At 38.5% G+C, this 23,136-nt stretch overlaps 2 protein-coding genes across 3 annotated transcripts in view; both read left to right on the forward strand.

The window, feature by feature from the left end:
• The window catches only part of ZNF846 (zinc finger protein 846), a 112,163-nt gene that overhangs the window by 63,401 nt on the left and 25,626 nt on the right, over window positions 1-23,136 (forward strand).
• LOC143650738 (zinc finger protein 556-like) overlaps window positions 1-23,136 on the forward strand; it is a 124,937-nt gene that overhangs the window by 23,978 nt on the left and 77,823 nt on the right. For both annotated transcript variants that reach the window (XM_077121900.1, XM_077121899.1), the window contains exons 4-5: window positions 4,645-4,685; window positions 7,166-7,413. In XM_077121900.1, coding sequence (XP_076978015.1) covers window positions 7,411-7,413 — 3 coding nt within the window. In that variant the 5' untranslated portion in view covers window positions 4,645-4,685; window positions 7,166-7,410. The remainder of the gene's footprint in view (window positions 1-4,644; window positions 4,686-7,165; window positions 7,414-23,136) is intronic.

The raw sequence follows: 23,136 nt of genomic DNA on the forward strand, positions 1-23,136 counted from the left end.
AGGCCTAAGGCCGAAAAAATGTCCCAGTTACAACAAGTCTATAGAAATGTGCAATCTAAGGCATAGTTTACAGTTCTAAGGCCTAAGGCCGAGAAAATGTCCCAGTTACAACAAGTCTATAGAAATGTGCAATATAAGGCATCCAGGGAAAGATATCTTGGTTCAAGAAGGCGGGTGAAGTTCAAGGTTTCTCTCTCAAGTGAGAAGGCACATGGCGAACAGTCAGAGTTTCTCTCTCATCTGGAAAGGCACATAGTGAACACGGTCAGGGTTCCTCTCTCATTTGGAAGGGCACATGGTGAACACGGCATCATCTGCTAGCTTCTCCTGGCATCCTGTTTCATGAAGCTCCCTGGGAGACATTTTCCTTCTTCATCTCCAAAGTTACTGGCTCGTGGACTCTCTGCTTTGTGGTGCTGCAGCATTCTCTGCTCTCTCTGAATCTCCTTCATTCTCCAAAATGTTTCCTCTTTTATAAAACTCCAGAAATTTATCAAGACCCACCCAAATAGGTGTAGACATGTCGTTACCTAATCCAGCTTAACAACCACTCTTGATTAAATCACATCTCCAGGGAGATGATCTGATTATAGTTTCAAACATACAGTATTGAATAGGGATTATTCTGCCTTTATGAAATGGGATTTTGATTAAAACATGGCTTTTCTAGGGGACATACATCCTTTCAAACCAGCACAAATACTGTGACTCCTAATACTACACAATGGGCCACAGTTAATAGTACAGTTATAATTTTCTTTCATCAATTACAACCAAGCTTCCACACTAATGCAAGGTGTTAATGATGGCAGGCAGTATATGGCAATTTTGTATTTTATGCATGAATTTTCTGGAAGGAGAAGTCAGCAAGCATGTAGAGGTCCTTAAGAAGACCACCGATCAGTATGATCTAATTGACAAAGAACCCTACATCAAACAACAGCACAAGAAATATTCTTTCCAAGTGATCTTTAATGTAGGCCATATCCTGGGTTGTAATACAAAGCTTAGCAGAATGATGATTTTTTAGAAATTGTGGTATAATCAGGCATACAATTGTACAGAGAACAAAAATGAAGAAATTAGTGCTATATGGAAAAAAAAACCATGCAGAAAAATGTCAGTTATGTTGAACAGATGAAGTCAGACAGAAATTTCATATAATATTATTCCAGTGTATGAATTTAAAAAAAAGAAAAAGACAAAACTTATTTCTGGAGATAACAGGACAGGGATTACATGTGGGGCTGAATTTCAACTGGGAAAGGGATAATGGAGAAAATCCTGTGATGCCAGAAATGTTCTCATAACTTGATCTAAAAAGTGGTTATGTGAGTGTGTTCATATGCAAAATCCATGCCATCCAATTAAGATAAGTTCATTTATGATCTTGATTATATATTATACCTCATAAAGTAGTAAAGAAGGTTCATAATTGTCATTTTCCCCAAAAGAACTGCCCAATACGCCAGTCTGTTCCTCACAATGGTGGATGTCTCTCACGCTGGTGAACTCATCTCTCCATGGTACATTCCACCCGAGACATAATATTGGGTTAATAGAGTCAGTGAGGCCGTTCCAAGGAAAGATCTCTGGTGGTTAGTTGATATACAAGAGACGACAAACATGACACATTGCCAGCACTTCTGACTTCAAGAATTTTGAAGATGGATAATTAGGGAGTTGCAAGAAGTAATATCATTTCTTTAAAGAACATGTTAAATTGTTTTCAAATGGCCAAACTTGAAAACACCTATTTTTTCCCCCCAGGAATAGAAAAATTTCACTTCCGAAATCCGCATTTTAAGGGTATACACTTAATTTAAGAAACCCTAAGCTTTTCTCCATTGAAGAAATGAAGACAGCACGTGAGTTAAAGCCAAGCGGAAGCCACCGAGGCAGCTGGCGGAGCCCACGGAGACCACGGGATCACGCCCCGTCCCCTCGCGCACCCAGAAACAGGAAGCGGAAGTGCGCGTCTTTAAGCCTCCGGCCATCTTTAGTCCCCTACTTCCTCTCCCGTGTTTAGGTTTTTGGTTCCGTCGGAGTTCTCGTCAGGTCTTAGGTGCCCCAGGCAGGACTGGGAGGAGCTGCCGCTGGGAAACGCCTTGCTTGAGCACCGAGCGCTGGCCTGGGCGCTCCGGATTCGCGGCGCTTCCTTCCTCCAGGCTGCATCTGCCACCTCCCGGCGGGACCCCCGCCGCTACCTCCCGGCGCCTTCGCCGGTTTTCCTTCCTTCGGGCCTCGGCCCCCGCGTGCTTCCTCTGACAGGCCCGGGCTGCTTCTCCCTCAGCCGCCGGCGTGGCTGGGGTGTCGCGGTGGGCCTGGGTCCCTCGGTGCATTAACAGGTAATAGCGTGTCGATCTTGTTCCTAAAAGCTTTGTTCCCCGACTGCAGCAGCAGCAGCTTCACCGGGGCCTTGGTGAGCAATTCAGTCTCGGGCCTCCTCTAGCCCAGAGCGGTTAGTCTGACTCTGAACGCCCCGCGCCCGCTGCAGTCTGCTGCCTGACACTCTGTTTTGTTTCTTCGGCATCGGCAAGATAAGATTTTTTTTTTAACGAACAGAATTTTGTGCGGAATGTTTTCCTCCTAATTTAATGGTTATAGACTTTTTAGATGCGACACTAAGCCTTTAGGAAGTTATAGGTGCGTTCAGGACCTTATTTATCGCTATTTAACGGTATTTAGGAGTAAACACATTTCGACAATTTGTTAGGCCGTAAGACAGACATTTCCATGACCCTGTGTGATAAGCAGTAATATGGCCAACTCTAGTTTCTCTGATGTAAAATGTGATGGGGCTGCATTAGATTAGAATAGATTAGTGAGATTTCTAGAAATCACATACCTAGTACATCTTGAGGAATTTAAGAATGGTCTGAGAAAGGATTTGTGCGGGATTGATGGTGAGGTACGACAGGTTCTGGTTCCAAAATGCCAAATTTCTTAATAGGGTGAAGGCTTCTTCGAGCAAAGTTCGGGCACCTTCCGGGTGCCAGAGCATGAGCTACCGGAATGAGGCCAAAGGGGAAGGGGCATGCATTCTCAAAATCAGAATTCTTAAACAGCGGCATTGCAATGTTAGCAGAGAGTGCCTCGTTCTTTTAAAATAATTATTTGGTTATTTAATAAAATACTCTTGTTTGGATAAGTGTGACATATGCTACCATAGAAAGCCATAATTTATGGAAAATGATTTTGACTATGAAATAAAAGCTAAATTTAATGCCCAAATAATGTTCGTGGCATCTGTAATGATTAGGGGATACATTTATTTTAAAACCTAAGTAATGTAGAATGAAGACAGTTTATAAATATCAAATCTATTGAAGATAAGTATAACAAAAGCGATATTTTATATAGAATAAAAGGTGAGAGACAATATGTCGACACTAAAGGGTCAAGCAACAAGTGCACAAATCGTTTCAAGAGTTTAAAGTGTCAACTTTAAGTGTCCTGTTTGAGAAACGATTGATAACTCCAACGTCATTGACATAGTCTCTCTTTCATATTTAGAAATATAATCCAGTAGGTAATTGTTAATGAAAGTAATGTTGGGTTTTTATTTTTTGTTTTCACATTCATATCGATTTGACCGGATCATTTATTTAAGACTTCATGTTTTTCCCACTTTTACTTAAATGTGAGTTTGCTTTTCTAGGTTAGCATTGCGGAGAGTTGGCATAAATATTTGAAACCCCTAATCTCCTTACATCCCCATGACATGTAATTTTCCTTCCATTCACTCACACACTCTGTCCGAGAATCTTGTTTCCTGTGGCTATTCTTGAAATACTAATATTCGTTACCATTATCATCATTATAGTGAATGTATGAGGAATTTTTTTTAATTGAGAAAATATTGCATGTCTTAAATTTAGAAAATAACTTGAAATATCATTAAACTCCGTTTACTATCTCAACATTTGTAGAAAAATGTATACACGTTTTCTACAATGTGTGTACGTTGTAGAAAACACACAGAAAAGTAAAACACAGTTTTTATTTATCTCTGTTTCTTTACTTTCCTCTTTATTTCCCTAGAATTAGATATTGTAGGGCTACCCCCTTTTGACAGATTTGCCCCTTGGCATTTTCGCTGCTAATGTAGTCACTTCATGACAAACTCAAACATTCTTTCACACATACTGAATTTTCCTAATCTAGACTCTTCAGAGTTCCTGAATGTCTAAGACATGCCAGAACTGTATTCTACTTTCCCTCTAGCTTGAAGTTACAGAAGTGGGCTTTGAGGCCATTTCACAGATAACCATGTCATTTGGGGAGGCAAGGAGGAGTGAACCCACAATTTGAGGTATAGATTGCAAGCCCTTCTCATGATCTGCTTGGGAAAATAAGAAGTATGTCTCTGAAATGTAACATGAAGAAATCAGACTTAAAATTCTCCCACAGCGAATGTGCTACTCACCTGGTTTTCCCAAATTGGTCACAGCATTGTTGACTGGATTAGGGGAAGCATTCATTCACCCTCCACCTTCAGGAAAGTACCAAGTCCTGTTGGTGTGTGATTGGAATAAAACCACTGTCTTTTATGGCTACAGTACTATTCAACGTCACGCTCAGTGATCTGCATTTGAAAGCAGCCTTTGAACTTTTCCCTCTGTTTTCTCTTGTAACCGGCAGGTATTTTCTCCATGTTTTCAGGAAGAGGAATCTTAATCTAAGTAAGTCGTCGTCAATCATACATAGAATAAAATCTGTACATTTTACCTTGACCTACAAGATCCTACTTGATGAGGCTTCTTTATAGCTCTCTGACTTAGGTTTATAGCACTTAGCCTTGTATTAAGTTCCTGTTACATTTTTTACCTCAAAGATGTCAAAATTTTCCCTGCTTTACGGTTTTCTGCACCAAATTTTTCCTCTGGATAGAGGCAGACTTTCCCTCAGGAGCCCCATAATTATCTTATAGTTCAGATCTCTTCAAATGTCATCTCTAGAGTGCCCCTCCTTTCCCCTTAATTACTTTTATGCATTTTATCACTGTTCTCTTCAGAATGAGGTAAATCCAATTACGCTTAAAACTATTGTTTCATCACTGTACTCTTCAGAGTGAGGTAAATCTGATTAAGCTTAAACCACTGTCAATCCTATAAATGCCTCCAAATTTAATTCAGACTTAACTTTTGCTTTTGTCCATTCTCTTTCCCTGTATGATGGGTTTTCAGCAAACAGAAGGCTGTGATCTGGGGATTGTGGTGATGGCAGCCATCACACCTCCACACTGTTCTCTGATGTGTTGGTCCCTTACAGTGCAGACAATGAACATATCTGTTTTCACATAAATTTTTACTAGAAAGCACTGCTGTAGAGTATATACAACCGGTGATGATCAGTATAAAATGATCCATATACATTTGATTCCCGGAGCCTGTCCATATCAAACTAAATAAATAAATAACCATATATGACCTCATTGGTAAGGCAGATATGATAGGCACAATAGGAATAGAAGAAAACAAAATGGGCATAATGCGTACCCATGGATATTACACTTTTTATCATGGAAATTGATTTTAAATAAATAATGAGAATATTGACATCTGATAGCATGAAATAAAAGGGCCTAACCCAAGGTTGGGGTTGAGTGCTTGAGAGGGAAAGATAGTTAAGATTCATAGAATTAGTTAGATTTACCTACAAATATGGTAGAGCAGAATTGAAGATATGTTGGAGATTGGTGATGGAAGGAGTATTTCAAGTAGGAAAAATAAGTGTAAATCATACAAGGCAGGAGAGAATCCTTGACAAAAGAAAGGGGTGGAAGCAGAGGAAACAAAGTAGCAGAATTGGATGAGCCAGACTCAAGAGGGTCAAAGCTAATGGACAACTACTGAAAGGCATTAGGAAGGGATGGGATGTGAGTATACTTGTGATTTAAAATGGAGCATTCTAGGTCCTGTATGGCAAATAGGTTTTAGAAATGACTGCAGTGCATGCATGACATCAAGCAAGAGCTTGTCATGAATAAGTTGAACTGTCTGGGATTGTAGATACAGAAAAAGGTTGTGGATCATGAAGATAGTGGAATGATATAATATAGGTGTAGATGGCACAAAGGGCATAAGTTGACAGAGTGTCCATTCTTTCAGTTACCACAGGCTATAGAGCAGTGACTGCTTCTCAGCCTTTAACGAGGAGGCGGATCCCAAGGATCTTGTTAAAATGAAGATTTTGATTCAATAAGTCTGGGGTGGGGCCTGAGTTTCAACATTTCTAATAAGCTCCCGATCCCTACTGAAAATAAAGAAATAAGGATTTGAATGTGAGTTAGACAAAATAAAAGGAAGAGTAATACTGGTGAGACACTTATGAAGGCCCTGTGGGAGAGAGAACATTTACTCTGAGTCCAAAATATGAAAGAGTATGAGTCAGCTGTGGGGAAGTAATGGAAAGAAATCGGAACACAGACTAGATTCTACTCTACAGAGCAACTTAATTTTGCGATTGAATGGTTGATAAATTGATGATAAGGTTGAAAGAATGTACATGAGTACTCCCAGACCTTTGAACTGGTGGTGTCATGGTCCAAGATTGGGACAGGGGTGGGAGAAGTGAAGCCAAGGGAAGAAAGAGATGTTAATTGCCACAATGTCCACAGGAAAAATTTGGATCACATATTAAGATTTTGTAAGTGACTTGGAAATATTTTTAAAAATCATGACAGCACAATAGAAGAGTTTTAAATACATATAATTAAAATCAAGAAAGCAGGATGGATTCATTCACCAAACTTGGAATATAAGTTTTTCCTGAAAATTCACCCATGTTGATTTCAAATATTAGTATCTGTTGATTTACAAAAGGCTAAGTTACCTAGGTGAACCCACAGCCTCAGCTTGGGCCCTTGATTCCCTTGAGGAGAGCAAACTCATGTGTCCAGCCTGGCTATGCCTGGGTGCTTCTTATGCTTTCAGAGGAGGAAATTTCTCCATCTGTGACCCTGCTGCTGGAAGGAAGGGGCCCGTGGTATACTATGTGAAGAATGGGAGCCTGACAAAGCTCACCTTAATTACAAATGTTCTCAGGGTGAAATGATGTCCCGAGTTTGGAAGAAAACCCTACACAGGGAAATGGCTGAATTCTAAGAAGGAGGCACTCCCTCATTCAAATCTGTCTACCCCCTATCCATCTTTTATTTCAGGTTCTAGGTGTGGCACCGGGAGAACTGGTCCAGTCTGGGGAGCTGGGACCTAGATGTCCATCTTGTACATCCATGTAATCACTCTTAAGGATTTCAGCTGCTCTAACTGGCTGTATGGACCAAATATTCATCTAGTTCCAAACTGTGTCTTATAGCCCATCTTCTACTCCATTCCTCTCGCTTTAACTGGCTTCCCAGGCTGTAGAGAGCACATTCACTTGGACCTCAGAAGCTGGAGAAGGGAAATGGTGAGTACTGCAGAGAACTGGGTTTTGTTTGACATAAAGGGGTGAGGCTAGATATGACCTGGTGTGGCACCAGATGTGGTTTCCAGGCCCTGTGTTTCCTTTCTGGGAAAAAAGGTGGCTGATGAGGCCATGAGACAGCTCTAAGGAGCATCCTGAAGCTGTGCTCCACTGTCACTGGGCCCCTCCTTACTAAAATGGCATTTTTCAAGCCTTGGAAGCCTAGAGACGTCTTTCATATCTGGTTTCTTAGGGCTGGCAGTATGGGGAGTTAACAGCCCCACCCTGGGCATTGGTTTTCTGTGTTTAATGACTGTGTGTGTTGATGGATCAGTTCTGCCTTCAGCCCCTTCTAGCTGAGGAGGCTGAGCCACAGGCCCTCCAGAGCCGTCCTTGTTCCTTTACTGCACACAGTTCTCTTGGCATCCTTTATGCCTTTTCTGTGCAGTTTCAGTTCTAAAGCTACCGCTGTACCGTATCTCACAGTGGGTTGTGGGGCGAAGAAGAGCAGTGCTATGGTCCTGAGTGGAAATTGGTGCTGGAGAGAGTGTGTCCAGCTGGATCACGTATGTGGTCTCCAGACCATCCTTTTCTTCCAGTGGGGAATGGTTTTGCTTTCAGGTGTGCCCGAAGCAAGGCACCCAGTTAAGTCCTGTTCCTCCCAGCCTAGCTGTTTCTTGTCTTGAGTTAGAATTTGAAGTTAAGTTCTTTTTTTTTTTTTGCTAGAGCTGCTGAAGATAAAAGATGGGTGTATTTAAATTCTCAAGTTGTAGTTTTCTCTGTAGGAAAATTCTAGGTCATTTTATGTTTGTACTGAGAAGTTTTCAATTTAATGAATATGAAACTTCTCAAACACAGAGGAATACTTGTTTTAACTGATTAAAATATATAAACTGGGTGGGCCGCGGTGGCTCAGCGGGCAAAGTGCTTGCCTGCTATGCCGGAGGACCTCGGTTCGATTCCCGGCCCCAGCCCATGTAACGAAAACGGAGAAACAAAATACAATAAAACAAGAAAATGTTTAAAAGATGTTTCCCTTTCTTCCTCTCTTCCTTCCTTCTATCCTTCCTTCCTTCTCTCTGTCTTTCCTTTAAAAAAAAAAAAAAAAAAAAAAAAAAAATATATATAAACTGATAATAAAATACTCTCTGGAGTTTAATTCAATCTTGGGGTGGATTTAGACTTTACTACATTTAGCAGACCATGTCAGAACTCTTAATGCATAAATATTCTAGCCATTTTCAAAAATATTCTCCGGGTTGAAATAAAGTATGAAAGTTCAGAATCTGATATCCATTGTTAATGTGGTTAAAAAGTACTCTTGATTTACATATACCATTTATTAATATTAGACTGTGAGTGATTAACTTCTAAATGGTTTTGTACTTTTGAAGGAGAATTCCTAGTAAAAACTGCATTTGAACTTAGAAAGTGTACTTGTACCTACTCTTGTCCTCATTTACCTATTCCTCCTTTACCAGCTACCATAAGCATGTTGCCTGTGCTCTCTTATGCAAAAGCAGACAAATAGAGGTTTTTATTTCCTTTACTTTGTTACACAACGTTAGCATGGAATTTATATTTGTTGTATACTTTGCATTTTTTGACTGACACCTCCTGGAGATATAACTATACATAGAGAGTTTGAATTTAAATTTGTATAAAACTCTGTCATATGGCACTGGTTGATCTATCTTAGTATTTTAATCAGACTGTTATGAATGCATTTTTGGATTGGTTCTAATCTGTCTGTTTTCCAGTACCTGCTCTAGCAAATATAATTTTTTTTTTACATGGGCAGGCACCGGGAATCAAACCCGGGTCCTCTGTCATGGCAGGCAAGCATCCTTGCCTGCTGAGCCACTGTGGCCCGCTCTAAATAATTATTTTTAAGGTCCAGGTTAACTAAGATTATATAAAAATGAAGGGGTTTTCAGAATACTCGGTAAAATGAATACATGAAAATTATATTTCTTTCCATGTTTTAAATAATGCATTAAACTTCCTATTGTGAAGTATATATTATAAGTAAAAGAGTGCATGAAATGTTTCATGATTTTAAATAGCAATAATCTAAACAGCTGATACTTAATAGACCTCAGCCAGTTCTCATGACCTCCCAGTTTACATAACTCCCTGAATTACTGTCTGTATTTTAGAAGTTTGTTGCTACTGTTAATATAGTTTTATACCCAGGTTTTAATCCCTAACCAATATATTGTTTAATTTTACCTCTTTTGACCTTTCTATGAAAGGAAATAAATGCAATTATTCTGTCTGGGTTCTTTTTCCTTATGTTATTTCTGAATTTCATACATGTTGGTGTCTCTACTCTGTTCTACCACTTTTCTGTGCATGTATATGTATGTGTTCCAGTATGTGATTGGGACGTAATTTACCTAACTTCTAGATCTTAAGGTATTTGGGTTGTTGGGTTGTTTTAAGTTTATTTTTTGGTCCTGGGAAGAGTGTTGCTGTGTTTACTGTTTTTCCATGTTCCAGTACACCTGCAAAATAACTTTTTAGTGAGGGAAAATTGCCGAGTTTTAGATTATGGCCAAATTCAGATTTTGCAGGAAATGATGATCTATTGTGCCATTTCTCTCTTGCACCAAACATGCATAAGTTTTATTTGTTCCATCTGTTTGCCAAACAGTGGGATTATCTAATAAATAAATATTTGTTCTTGTAATAGGTGTGAGGTGTATGAAATATAGCTTGTATTGGGAACAAAATAATCTTGATTTTATTCTACAGTTATCTAACACTTCTCTGTCAACAAGGCTGTGCATATTTTTCCACTGTTAATTCACCTTTCTAAGCCTTTTAGGGCTTCTTACAGACTTTAGATATAAATTCATTTCTTTGTTTGAAAATGTTTCCCCTAGCTTGTACTTTTTATAAAAATCTCAAGAAGTGATTTAGGTACCCTTGAAATTGTTATGAATTTTAATTTTGTTGACTTTGTCTCTTCCCTTTTCTTCCATTCTTAATTCATAATTTGTCTTCAGTTTTGATGTCATATAATGAATTGCATATAACTTCTAGGAATGTTGTAGTTTTTTCATTTCACAATTAAAACCTATGTACCTGGAATTAATTTCTGCGTATGGAACAGATTAATCATTTCAATGGGGTAATTAATTGCACTACCCCATGTGATGAAGTGTTCAAGGTTTCTTTCTATCACTTCTCTGCATTGCTTGCTTTGTCATGAGTTGACTTTCTGTATAGGTAGACTTCTTTCAGTGTTGGGGGTTTTCTTTGATTATTTTTGATAGGTCTGTTTGTGTACTCCTATACTGATATATTATTCAACTTATTATAAATTTTGTTTCATTTTTTCTTTTCTTACACTTTTTATTTTGTAATGTTTTCAAATTTAGAGAGCTGCAAAACCCATACAGAGAATTCTATATAACCATTGTTATGTTTTGCAACATTTGCGGTATCATTCTATCTATCCATATATCTGTCAATCCATCCATCAGTTTTCTAATACTTGAGAGAAGGCTGTGTACATCATTCTCCTTGAATACATAACAACTCCCATGTACATTTCCTAAGAAAATACATGTTCACTTATATAACAACCTTAATTACAATTAGCAAGTTCAAGAACTTGCTACTTATGCTAATAATAAACTTCATTTTGATAAGAAGTTTTCATTCTATATTGTACTTTTTCATATGTCCAGTAATGTCTTTTTGGATCTGTTTTTCTTCTTAATTAAATCCAGTCCAGGATCTCTGCTTTGGGGTTAGTTTGCTGTTCTTTCTCTAGTTCTTCCAAGTGAACAGTTAATTCCTTGATTTTTGCTCTCCTCTTTTTTAATATAGACATAATAAATTTCCCTTTTAGCACCACTTTTGCTGCATCCCATAAATTTTGATATGTTGTGTTTTCATTTTCATTTGCCTTGAGATATTTACAGATTTCTTCTGTAATTTCTTCCTTGGCTCACTGGTTGTTTAAGAGTGCTGTTTAGCCTACATGTGTTTGTGAATTTTCTGGTTCTCTACCTGTTATTGATTTCCAACTTCATTTCATTATGTTCCGAGAAAGTGTTTTGCATGATTTCAATCTTTTAATTGAAAATTTAAAAAAAATTTAAATTTATTGAGACTTGCTTTGTGACCCACCATATGGTTTGTCCTTGAGGATGTTCCATGAGTACTTGAGAAAAATGTGTATCCTCTTGTTGTGGGGTGTAATGCTCTGTAAATGTCTGTGAAGTCTAGTTCATTTATCGTGTTATTCAAAATCTCTGTTTTCTTATGGATCCTCTCTCTGTCTAGAGCTTCTATTTGTTGATGAAAGTGGGGAATTGAAGTCTCCAGCTATTTATGGTAGAGGTGTCTGCTTCTCCCTTCAGTGTTGTCAATGTGTGCCTCATATGTTTTGGAGCATTCTGGCTCAGTGCATAAATATTTATGATTGTTATGTCTTCTTGTTGAATTGTTCCTTTTATTAATGCTTAATATCCTTCTTTGTCTCTTTTACGTTTGAAGTCTAATTTGTCAGATATCAGTATAGTCACCCCTATTCTTTTCTGATTGTTATTAAACAGTCTTTTCTGATTGTTCTGAAAGGTTATTGTTTGCCCAACCTTTCACTTTCAACCTAAATGTCCTGTAGTTAGCATATAGATGGGTCCTGTTTTTTAATCCATTCTGCCAATCTTTTGTTTTGATTGGGGAGTTTAATCCATTAACATTTAATGTTATTGTAAAGGAAGGACTTTCTTCTACTATTTTGTTTTCTGGATTTTATATGTCATATCTAATTTATATGTCATAACATTTAAAATTAGACTTAAAAAAAAAGACTAATTTTACTGATAGTCTTCATTTCTATACTCTTCTCCAGACCTCTCCTACTACCTTTTCCTATCTGCCTATAGTACTTCCTTAGTATTTCTTGCAGGGTTAGTCTCTTAGTCACAAATTCTCTCAGTGATTGTTTCTCTGAAAATATTTTAACCTCCCCCTCATTTTTTAAAAACTTTTATTTAATTGTATAATACATATACAAAGCAAAGAAAACAAAAACGATCGTTTTCAAAGCACTCTTCAACTGTAGTTACAGGACAGATCCCAGAGTTTGTCAAGAGCTATCATACCGTCATCTCAGGCTTTTCCTTCTGGTTGCTCCAGAATATAGGAGCTGGGAGGAATAAATATATGTATGTTTTATTGTCACAATCAACTTTTTCTTTCTTTTTTGTGAAAAATACCACATATACAAAAAAGCAGTAAATTTCAAACACAGCACAACAATTAGTTGTAGAACATATTTCAGAGTTTGGTATGGGCTATACTTCCACAATTTTAGGTTTTTACTTCTAGCTGCTCTAAGATACTGGAAACTAAAAGAAATATCAATTTAATGATTCAGCAGTCATACTCGTTTGTTAAACCCTATCTTCTCTGGGAACTACACCATCATCTTTGATCTTTCCAGCCCACTCTAACTTTTTAGAGTGGCCATTCTAACTTCTTCATGTTGGAATGTGCTGTCAATAATATAGGGTAGGGAGCTGGAGCTATCTGATGTTTAAGGACCCATCTGGAGGTTGTAGGTTTTTTGAAAATTACCCAGTGCATGGAACCTTTGTAGAATCTTATATATTGCCATAGATGTTCTTTAGAATTGGCTGGAATGGTTTTGGTTGGGGGTTGGGAAGTTATACCCCTCATTTTTGAAGGACAATTTTACTGGATATAGAATTCTTGGTTGGCAGTTTTTCTCTTTTACAATCATAAATATATCATACCACTGCCTTCTTGCCTGCATGGTTTCTGCTGAGAAATCCGCATGTAGTTGATTGGGCTTCTCTAGTATGTGATGGATTGCCTTTTCTCTTGCTGCTTTCAAAATTCTTTCTTTTTGACTTCTGACAATCTGATTAGTATCTTGGAGAAGATCTATTTGGATCTATTCTATTTAGGGTATGCTGCACTTCTGGGTACTTTAATTTTATGTTTCTTTCATAAGGGACAGGAAATTTTCAGAGATTATTTCCTGCATTAATGTTTCTCTCCATTTCCCTTCTCTTCTTCTGGGACACCCACAAAACATATATTTGCATGCTTCATATTGTCATTCAGTTCCCTGAGACCTTGCTCCTCATTTTCCATTATCTTCTCTGTTTTCTTTTGTGTCGAAACTGAAATGTCCAGTCCTCTAGCTCACTATTCCTTTCTTCTGTTTCTTCAAATCTATTCTTGTAGGTTTCTGTTCTTTTTTTTCACCTCTTCTATTGTGCCTTTCCTTCTCATAAGTTCTGTGATTTATTTTTTCAAATTTTTGAATTCATCTTTTTGTTCCCCAATGCCTCAATATCCTCCCTCAACTCATTGATTTGATTTTTGATGAGATTTTCCATGTCCTTCCAACATCCTGAATTAGTTGTTTCAACTCCTGTATCTCATTTGAATCGTTAATTTGTTCCTTTGACTGGGCCATATCATTGATTTTCCTAGTATGCCTTGTTATTTTTTGCTGGCACCTAGCCATTTGATTTCCTTAATTAGTTTATTCTGGAGGTTCTTCTCACTCTTTTTCTAGGATTTTCTTGCTGGATGGCTTTGTTCTCTGTCTGTTCTTTGACATTCAGTTCAACTTATTCTTGACCTCTAGCATATGTTCTGTTTAACTGATAAGAATCTTTTAGTTATCGTTTTTCTATTTCTTGTCCTACCAATCTGGATCCTTTTTTAAATTTTTTTATTTTTTTTGAGGAGAGTCTCCTCAGATATGGATCTCAGTTAGATTTTCCCAAACTGGACTAGTTTCTCAGGAGGAAAGAGTCACCAGCATCAGTTTTCCCTGAGGGTGAGATCCAGCAGATTGTCAGAGCTTCCTATGAAGCCTCTGGACTCTGTTTTTTCTGTCTTGCCCAGTATGTGGTGCTTTTCTGCCCATGACTTTTCACCAGTGTAATGTGGTGGTTTAATGTTAGCAGTTTCTCACTGCCAGGGGCATGATTGAGACAAGTGAGGTTGTAGGTTGGCATTCATTGCTTCAGTTTTCCAGTCCCTGGGGCCCTAAGTTCCTTGAAGGAGGAATTCCACTTGAGTTGGCCCCACCTTTCTCTTGGGAAGTTATAGCCTTTAGGAAATTAAATCCTTTCACCTGACTTGTCTGTCAGATAAGCTTAATTCTGCCCTTATCTGGGGCATTGCTGAAGCCTGAGAGTGCTTCTGGTTCTATCAAATGAGTTCTTTAAGGAGTAAAAAAAAAAAAAAAAAAAGCCTTTTCAGAGCAGACCCCTGCTCCTTGGGTTTGTCAGTCAAGAGCTTAAGTTGGTATGTGGTGCTCTGTGTATCACTAGGCTCTGTATGTCCCTTTCTCTCTCTCTTTTTTTTTTTATTAATTAAAGAAAAAAGGAAATTAACACAGCATTTAGAAATCATTCCATTCTACATATGCAATCAGTAATTCTTAACATCATCACATAGATGCATGATCATCATTTCTTAGTACATTTGCATCGATTTAGGAAAAGAACTAGCAAAACAACAGAAAAAGATAAAGAATGTTAATATAGAGAAAAAAATTAAAAAAATAATAAAATAAAAAAGTAAAAAACACAAACAAACAAACAGACAAACAAACAAAAAAACCCCTATAGCTCAGATGCAGCTTCATTCAGTGTTTTAACATGATTACTTTACAATTAGGTATTATTGTGCTGTCCATTTTTGAGTTTTTGTATCTAGTCCTGTTGCACAGTCTGTATCCCTTCAGCTCCAATTACCCATTATCTTATCCTGTTTCTAACTCCTGCTGGACTCTGTTACCAATGACATATTCCAAGTTTATTCTTGAATGTCGGTTCACATCAGTGGGACCATACAGTATTTGTCCTTTAGTTTTTGGCTAGACTCACTCAGCATAATGTTCTCTAGGTCCATCCATGTTATTACATGCTTCATAAGTTTATCCTGTCTTAAAGCTGCATAATATTCCATTGTATGTATATACCACAGTTTGTTTAGCCACTCGTCTGTTGATGGACATTTTGGCTGTTTCCATCTCTTTGCAATTGTAAATAACGCTGCTATAAACATTGGTGTGCAAATGTCCGTTTGTGTCTTTGCCCTTAAGTCCTTTGAGTAGATTCCCAGCAATGGTATTGCTGGGTCGTATGGCAATTCCATATTCAGCTTTTTGAGGAACTGCCAAACTGCCTTCCACAGTGGTTGCACCATTTGACATTCCCACCAACAGTGGATGAGTGTGCCTCTTTCTCCGCATCCTCTGCAGCACTTGTCATTTTCTGTTTTGTTGATAATGGCCATTCTGGTGGGTGTGAGATGATATCTCATTGTGGTTTTGATTTGCATTTCTCTAATGACCAGGGACATTGAGCATCTCTTCATGTGCCTTTTGGCCATTTGTATTTTCTCTTCTGAGAGGTGTCTGTTCAAGTCTTTTTCCCATTTTGTAATTGGGTTGGCTGTCTTTTTGTTGTTGAGTTGGACAATCTCTTTATAAATTCTGGATACTAGACCTTTATCTGATATATCACTTCCAAACATTGTCTCCCATTGTGTAGGCTGTCTTTCTACTTTCTTGATGAAGTTCTTTGATGCACAAAAGTGTTTAATTTTGAGGAGCTCCCATTTATTTATTTCCTTCTTCAGTGCTCTTGCTTTAGGTTTAAGGTCCATAAAACAGCCTCCAATTGTAAGTTTCATAAGATATCTCCCTACATTTTCCTCTAACTGTTTTATGGTCTTAGACCTAATGTTTAGATCTTTGATCCATTTTGAGTTAACTTTTGTATAGGGTGTGAGATACGGGTCTTCTTTCATTCTTTTGCATATGGATATCCAGTTCTCTAGGCACCATTTATTGAAGAGACTGTTCTGTCCCAGGTGAGTTGGCTTGACTGCCTTATCAAAGATCAAATGTCCATAGATGAGAGGGTCTATATCTGAGCACTCTGTTCGATTCCATTGGTCGATATATCTACCTTTATGCCAATACCATGCTGTTTTGACCACTGTGGCTTCATAATATGCCTTAAAGTCTGGCAGGGTGAGACCTCCAGCTTCGTTTTTTTTCCTCAGGATACTTTTAGCAATTTGGGGCACCCTGCCCTTCCAGATAAATTTGCGTATTGGTTTTTCTATTTCTGAAAAATAAGTTGTTGGGATTTTGATTGGTATTGCATTGAATCTGTAAATCAATTTAGGTAGGATTGACATCTTAACTATATTTAGTCTTCCAATCCATGAACATGGTATGCCCTTCCATCTATTTAGGTCTTCTGTGATTTCTTTTAACAGTTTTTTGTAGTTTTCTTTATATAGGTTTTTTGTCTCTTTAGTTAAATTTATTCCTAGGTGTTTTATTCTTTTAGTTGCAATTGTAAATGGGATTCGTTTCTTGATTTCCCCCTCAGCTTGCTCATTACTAGTGTACAGAAATGCTACAGATTTTTGAATGTTTATCTTGTAACCTGCTACTTTACTGTACTCATTTATTAGCTCTAGTAGTTTTGTTGTGGATTTTTCCGGGTTTTCGACGTATAGTATCATATCGTCTGCAAACGGTGATAGTATTACTTCTTCCTTTCCAATTTTGATGCCTTGTATTTCTTTTTCTTGTCTAATTGCTCTGGCTAGAACCTCCAACAGGATGTTGAATAATAGTGGTGATAATGGACATCCTTGTCTTGTTCTTGATCTTAGGGGGAAAGTTTTCAATTTTTCCCCATTGAGGATGATATTAGCTGTGGGTTTTTCATATATTCCCTCTATCATTTTAAGGAAGTTCCCTTGTATTCCTATCTTTTGAAGTGTTTTCAACAGGAAAGGATGTTGAATCTTGTCAAATGCCTTCTCTGCATCAATTGAGATGATCATGTGATTTTTCTGCTTTGATTTGTTGATATGGTGTATTACATTAATTGATTTTCTTATGTTGAACCATCCTTGCATACTGGGATGAATCCTACTTGGTCATGATGTATAATTCTTTTAATGTGTTGTTGGATTCGATTTGCTAAAATTTTGTTGAGGATTTTTGTATCTATATTCATTAGAGAGATTGGTCTGTAGTTTTCCTTTTTTGTAATATCTTTGCCTGGTTTTGGTATGAGGGTGGTGTTGGCTTTATAGAATGAATTAGGTAGCTTTCCCTCCACTTCGATTTTTTTGAAGAGTTTAAGGAGAGTTGGTACTAATTCTTTCTGGAATGTTTGATAGGATTCACATGTGAAGCCGTCTCATTCAATTTCTTTATTTGTGATTGGTTTGTTGAGGTCATCTATTTCTTCTTGAGTCAAAGTTGGCTGTTCATGTCTTTCCAGGAACCCGTCCATTTCATCTAAATTGTTGTATTTATTAGCGTAAAGTTGTTCATAATATCCTGTTATTACCTCCTTTATTTCTGTGAGGTCAGTGGTTATGTCTCCTCTTCGATTTCTGATCTTATTTATTTGCATCCTCTCTCTACTTCTTTCTGTCAATCTTGCTAAGGGCCCATCAATCTTATTGATTTTCTCATAGAACCAACTTCTGGTCTTATTGATTTTCTCTATTGTTTTCATGTTTTCAATTTCATTTATTTCTGCTCTAATCTTTGTTATTTCTTTCCTTTTGCTTGCTTTGGGGTTAGTTTGCTGTTCTTTCTCCAGTTCTTCCAAGTGGACAGTTAATTCCTGAATTTTTGCCTTTTCTTCTTTTCTGATACAGGCATTTAGGGCAATAAATTTCCTCTCTTAGCACTGCCTTTGCTGCGTCCCATAGGTTTTGATATGTTGTGTTTTCGTTTTCATTCGCCTTGAGGTATTTACTAATTTCTCTTGCAATATCTTCTTTGACCCACTCATTGTTTAAGAGTGTGTTGTTGAGCCTCCACGTATTTGTGAATTTTCTGGCACTCCGCCTATTATTGTTTTCCTGCTTCATTCCTTTATGATCCAAGAAAGTGTTATGTATGATTTCAATTTTTTTAAATTTGTTAAGCCTTGCTTTGTGACCCAGCATATGGTCTATCTTTGACAATGATCCATGAGCACTTGAGAAAAAGGTATATCCTGCTGTTTTGGGATGTAATGTCCTATAAATGTCTGTTAAGTCCAGCTCATTTATAGTAATATTCAGATTCTCTATTTCTTTATTGATCCTCTGTCTAGATGTTCTGTCCATTGATGAGAGTGGGGAATTGAAGTCTCCAACTATTATGGTATATGTGTCTATTTCCCTTTTCAGTGTTTGCAGTGTATTCCTCACATATTTTGGGGTATTCCGGTTCGGTGCATAAATATTTATGATTGTTATGTCTTCTTGTTTAATTGTTCCTTTTATTAGTATATAGTGTCCTTCTTTGTTTCTTTTAACTGTTTTACATTTGAAGTCTAATTTGTTGGATATTAGTATAGCCACTCCTGCTCTTTTCTGGTTGTTATTTGCATGAAATATCTTTTCCCAACCTTTCACTTTCAACCTATGTTTATCTTTGGGTCTCAGATGTGTTTCCTGTAGACAGCATATAGAAGGATCCTGTTTTTTAATCCATTCTGCCAGTCTATGTCTTTTGATTGGGAAATTCAGTCCATTAACATTTAGTGTTATTACTGTTTGGATAATATTTTCCTCTACCATTTTGCCTTTTGTATTATATATATCATATCTGATTTTCCTTCTTTCTACACTCTTCTCCATACCTCTCTCTTCTGTCTTTTTGTATCTGACTCTAGTGCTCCCTTTAGTATTTCTTGCAGAGTTGGTCTCTTGGTCACAAATTCTCTCAGTGACTTTTTGTCTGAGAATGTTTTAATTTCTCCCTCATTTTTGAAGGACAATTTTGCTGGATATAAAAGTCTTGGTTGGCAGTTTTTCTCTTTTAGTAATTTAAATATATCATCCCACTGTCTTCTTGCTTCCATGGTTTCTGCTGAGAAATCTACACATAGTCTTATTAGGTTTCCCTTGTATGTGATGGATTGTTTTTCTCTTGCTGCTTTCAAGATCCTCTCTTTCTCTTTGACCTCTGACATTCTAACTAGTAAGTGTCTTGGAGAACGCCTGTTTTGGTCTATTCTCTTTGGGGTGCGTTGCACTTCTTGGATCTGTAATTTTAGGTCTTTCATAAGAGTTGGGAAATTTTCAGTGATAATTTCTTCCATTAGTTTTTCTCCTCCTTTTCCCTTCTCTTCTCCTTCTGGGACACCCACAACATGTACATTTGTGCGCTTCATATTGCCCTTGAGTTCCCTGATCCCCTGTTCAAATTTTTCCATTCTTTTACCTATAGTTTCTGTTTCTTTTTGGAATTCAGATGTTCCATCCTCCAATTCACTAATTCTAGCTTCTGTCTCTTTAAATCTACCATTGTAGTATCCATTGTTTTTTCCAGCTTTTCTACTTTGTCCTTCACTCCCATAAGTTCTGTGATTTGTTTTTTCAGTTTTTCTATTCTTTTCGCTCAGCCCATGTCTTCTTCATGTCCTCCCTCAATTATTGATTTGGTTTTTGAAGAGGTTTTCCATTTCTGTTCGTATATTCAGCATTAGTTTCTCAGCTCCTGTATCTCATTTGAACTGTTGGTTTGTTCCTTTGACTGGACCATATTTTCAATTTTCTGAGTGTGATCCGTTATCTTCTGCTGGCATCTGGGCATTTAATCAGATTCCCCTGGGTGTGAGACCCAGCAGGTTGAAAGATTTTTCTGTGAAATCTCTGGGCTCTGTTTTTCTTATCCTGCCCAGTAGGTGGCGCTCGTGGTGCTCATCTGTCTGCGGGCCCCACCAGTAAAAGATGCGGTGGCTCCTTTAACTTTGGAAAACTCTTGCTGTAGGGGGGGGTTGCCAGCCGAAGCGGCTTGGGGGAGTGCCAGTCCGAGTCTCCCATCCGGCCCGGGGATCCGCGCGCAGGGAGGGTCGCCGGCCTCCGCGGCTTGGGGGAGCGCCTGTCCAAATTTCCCAGCCAGCCCGGGGCGCCAAGCGTGGCGGGGGCGTGCCAGCCACCGCGACTTGGGGAAGTGCCTATCCACCGTTCCCAGCCGGACCGGGAAGCCACGTGTTTCGAAGGGACCCCTGTCGCCGTTCTCCGTGGCTTGGGGATCTCTGATCCAATTCTCCCAGCTGGTCCAGGGGGCCGCGTTGCGGGGGGCAGCGCCAGCCGCCACGGCTTGAGGGGACCGCCTGTCCAATTTTCCCAGCCGGCCCGGGAAGGAGGGAGGGAAGGACTCCAGCCACCTGCCGCCCCGGCCTGGGGAAGCCCACGCCCCTCGACGATCTCACCAGAGCGGGTTCTCCCAGCCAGCCAACCGCTCCAGAATGGGGTACACTGTCCTCTTGATCTCTGTCGTGGCTCCGGGAGCTGCCCTGTATCGCCTCTGTCTCCCTAGTAGCTGTTCTGGAGGAGGAACTAAAACCCGCGCGTCTTACTAAGCCGCCATCTTCTCAGGAAGTCTGTCCCTTTCTCTTGGTGTCCAACCCTTTTCCAGAATTTTGTGCTGTTCAATTAAAAAAGCCTCTGGGTTTTTCTGTCCGCCCAGCCCCCTTTCTCCTGGGACAAAAAGTCCTGGTTCCTTTAGGTCTTATTCCAAATATATCTGTGCTGGGGGACTGTTTTCAGTAGCCAGAATTTGTTAATTAATTCGATAGCTGGATCTTGGCTGGGCTAAGCCATTACTGCTAGTAAAGTCTGTTTCCCTTCCCTTCGGGGAACCAGCCTGTTGTGCCCATGTGGAGGGGCCCTGACCTCTGCAACTTGGGGGACTTAGAGTTATGTGTGGATCTCAGACATTCTGCCTGGTCCAGGCTGATGTATTCTGTGTGTCCAGCCACTGATGTTCCCCCAGTAGTTTGTTCTGTACCATTCCTGGCTGTTTACTAGCTGCTCTGGAGGACGAGGTAAATTCTACACCTCACTATGGTGCCATCTTGCTCTGGCTCTCCTTCAGTCATTTTTAAGACTGGGTAATATTCTACTTTGTGTGTGTGTGTGTATATATATATATATATATGTATATACATATATATATACACACACACCACATTGTGTTTATTCTTTTGACTGTTTATGAGCATTTGGGTTGCTTCCACCTTTTGGCTATTGTGAATAATGCTGCTATGAACATTGGTGTAGAAATATTTGTTTGATTCCCTGTTTTCATTTCTATGGGGGTATATACCTAGAAGTGGAATTGTCTGATTATATGGTAGTTCTGTGTTTAAAGTTTTGAGGAACCACCAAATTTTTCCATATCGGCTGGACTATTTTACATTCCACAACAATGTATTAAGACTCCTATTTCTCCATGTCCTTTCCAACCCTTGATATATATATATATATATTTTGCATGGACAGGCACTGGGAATTGAGCTTGGGTCTCCAGCATGGCAGACAAGAACTCTTGCTTGCTGAGCCACCGAGGTCTGTCCTTGATATATATTTTTTAGTGTTTTGGTAGCTCATTGTGGTTTTGATTTGCTTTTCTCTAATGACTAATGATGTTGAACATACTTTCATGTATTTATTGGCTGTATGCATGTCTTCTTTGAGAAATGCCTATTCTAGTCCTTTGTCCAGTTTCCAATTGGTTTATTTGCCTTTTATTGTTAAATAGAGCTTTTAGAAACTTTCTTATTTATGAGTTTTCTCCATTTTGTGGTCTTATTTATCCTTTATTTCAGTGTCAACATGCCCTATATATTCTCTGTAATGTCCCCCATAAAATTTGCCACACTTGTCGGCTTCCATATCTAATTTGAAAGCAGCACAGAAATTCCAATTTTCTTGGACAAATAGTGGATTCATACTTGCCACCTCTTACGCTTACTACTCAACCTTCAGTCTATCAGGAAATTCTGTTGGCTGTATCTTATAAGTATATCCAGGATTATCCCTGCACATACTACTTACATTGCCACCTGCCCACTCTCAACCATCTTCATTTCTTACCTGATTATGGCCATAACTTCTAACATATCTCTCATGTTCTATATTTGCCCCTTAACACAGAGGTTCTTTTTTTTTTGTAATTTTTTTTATTTGTTTAGTTGTGGGTTAACAGAATAATTATGCATAAAATACAGAATTCCCATACACCATTTTACTGTTAATACCTTTCATTGGTATAGTAGATTTGTTACAATTGATGAAAGCACGTTTTTATTATTGTACTGTTAAGAATAGTCTATCGTTTAACTTAGGCTTCAGTGTTTGTATAGTACAGTTCAATGGTTCTTTTAAAATTTTCAGTCTATTACTCTGTATGCAATCTACGAATTCCCCTTTTAAGCACATTCAGATATATATTTTATACAGAAGTTATATAAGAGCTGTCAGGTTCTTCCTCCTTCAAAACCCTGAATTGCTTTGCATTTCCTTCAGAGTAAAAGCCTTTGGCAGTGTTTCAGAACATGAAATGCCCATGAATTCCACTCACCTCTCTAACTTCCTCTATGATTATTTTCCTGCATCTCATTCTGCTCCTGTCACACTGGACTCTGACTCTACCTGAAATCTGTAAAGCCTACCCACGCCTTTTGACCTGTGTTCTCCTGGGTAACTGCTTTGTATCCCAAGAGTCTCAGCTCAGGTTTTTCTTTTAGATGAAGCCCAGTGAATAGCCGAATTAACTAGCTACTTGCATTGACATTGTTGTCAAAACCCTAGTTCCTGCTCCACTTCTGATTTTCTTCCCTTTATACGTAAGAAATTTTTTTTTCTTACCAAGTCGGGTTTCACTGTCCAGTG

Source organism: Tamandua tetradactyla, chromosome 11 (assembly GCF_023851605.1).
Source record: "Tamandua tetradactyla isolate mTamTet1 chromosome 11, mTamTet1.pri, whole genome shotgun sequence".
Taxonomy (NCBI): domain Eukaryota; kingdom Metazoa; phylum Chordata; class Mammalia; order Pilosa; family Myrmecophagidae; genus Tamandua; species Tamandua tetradactyla.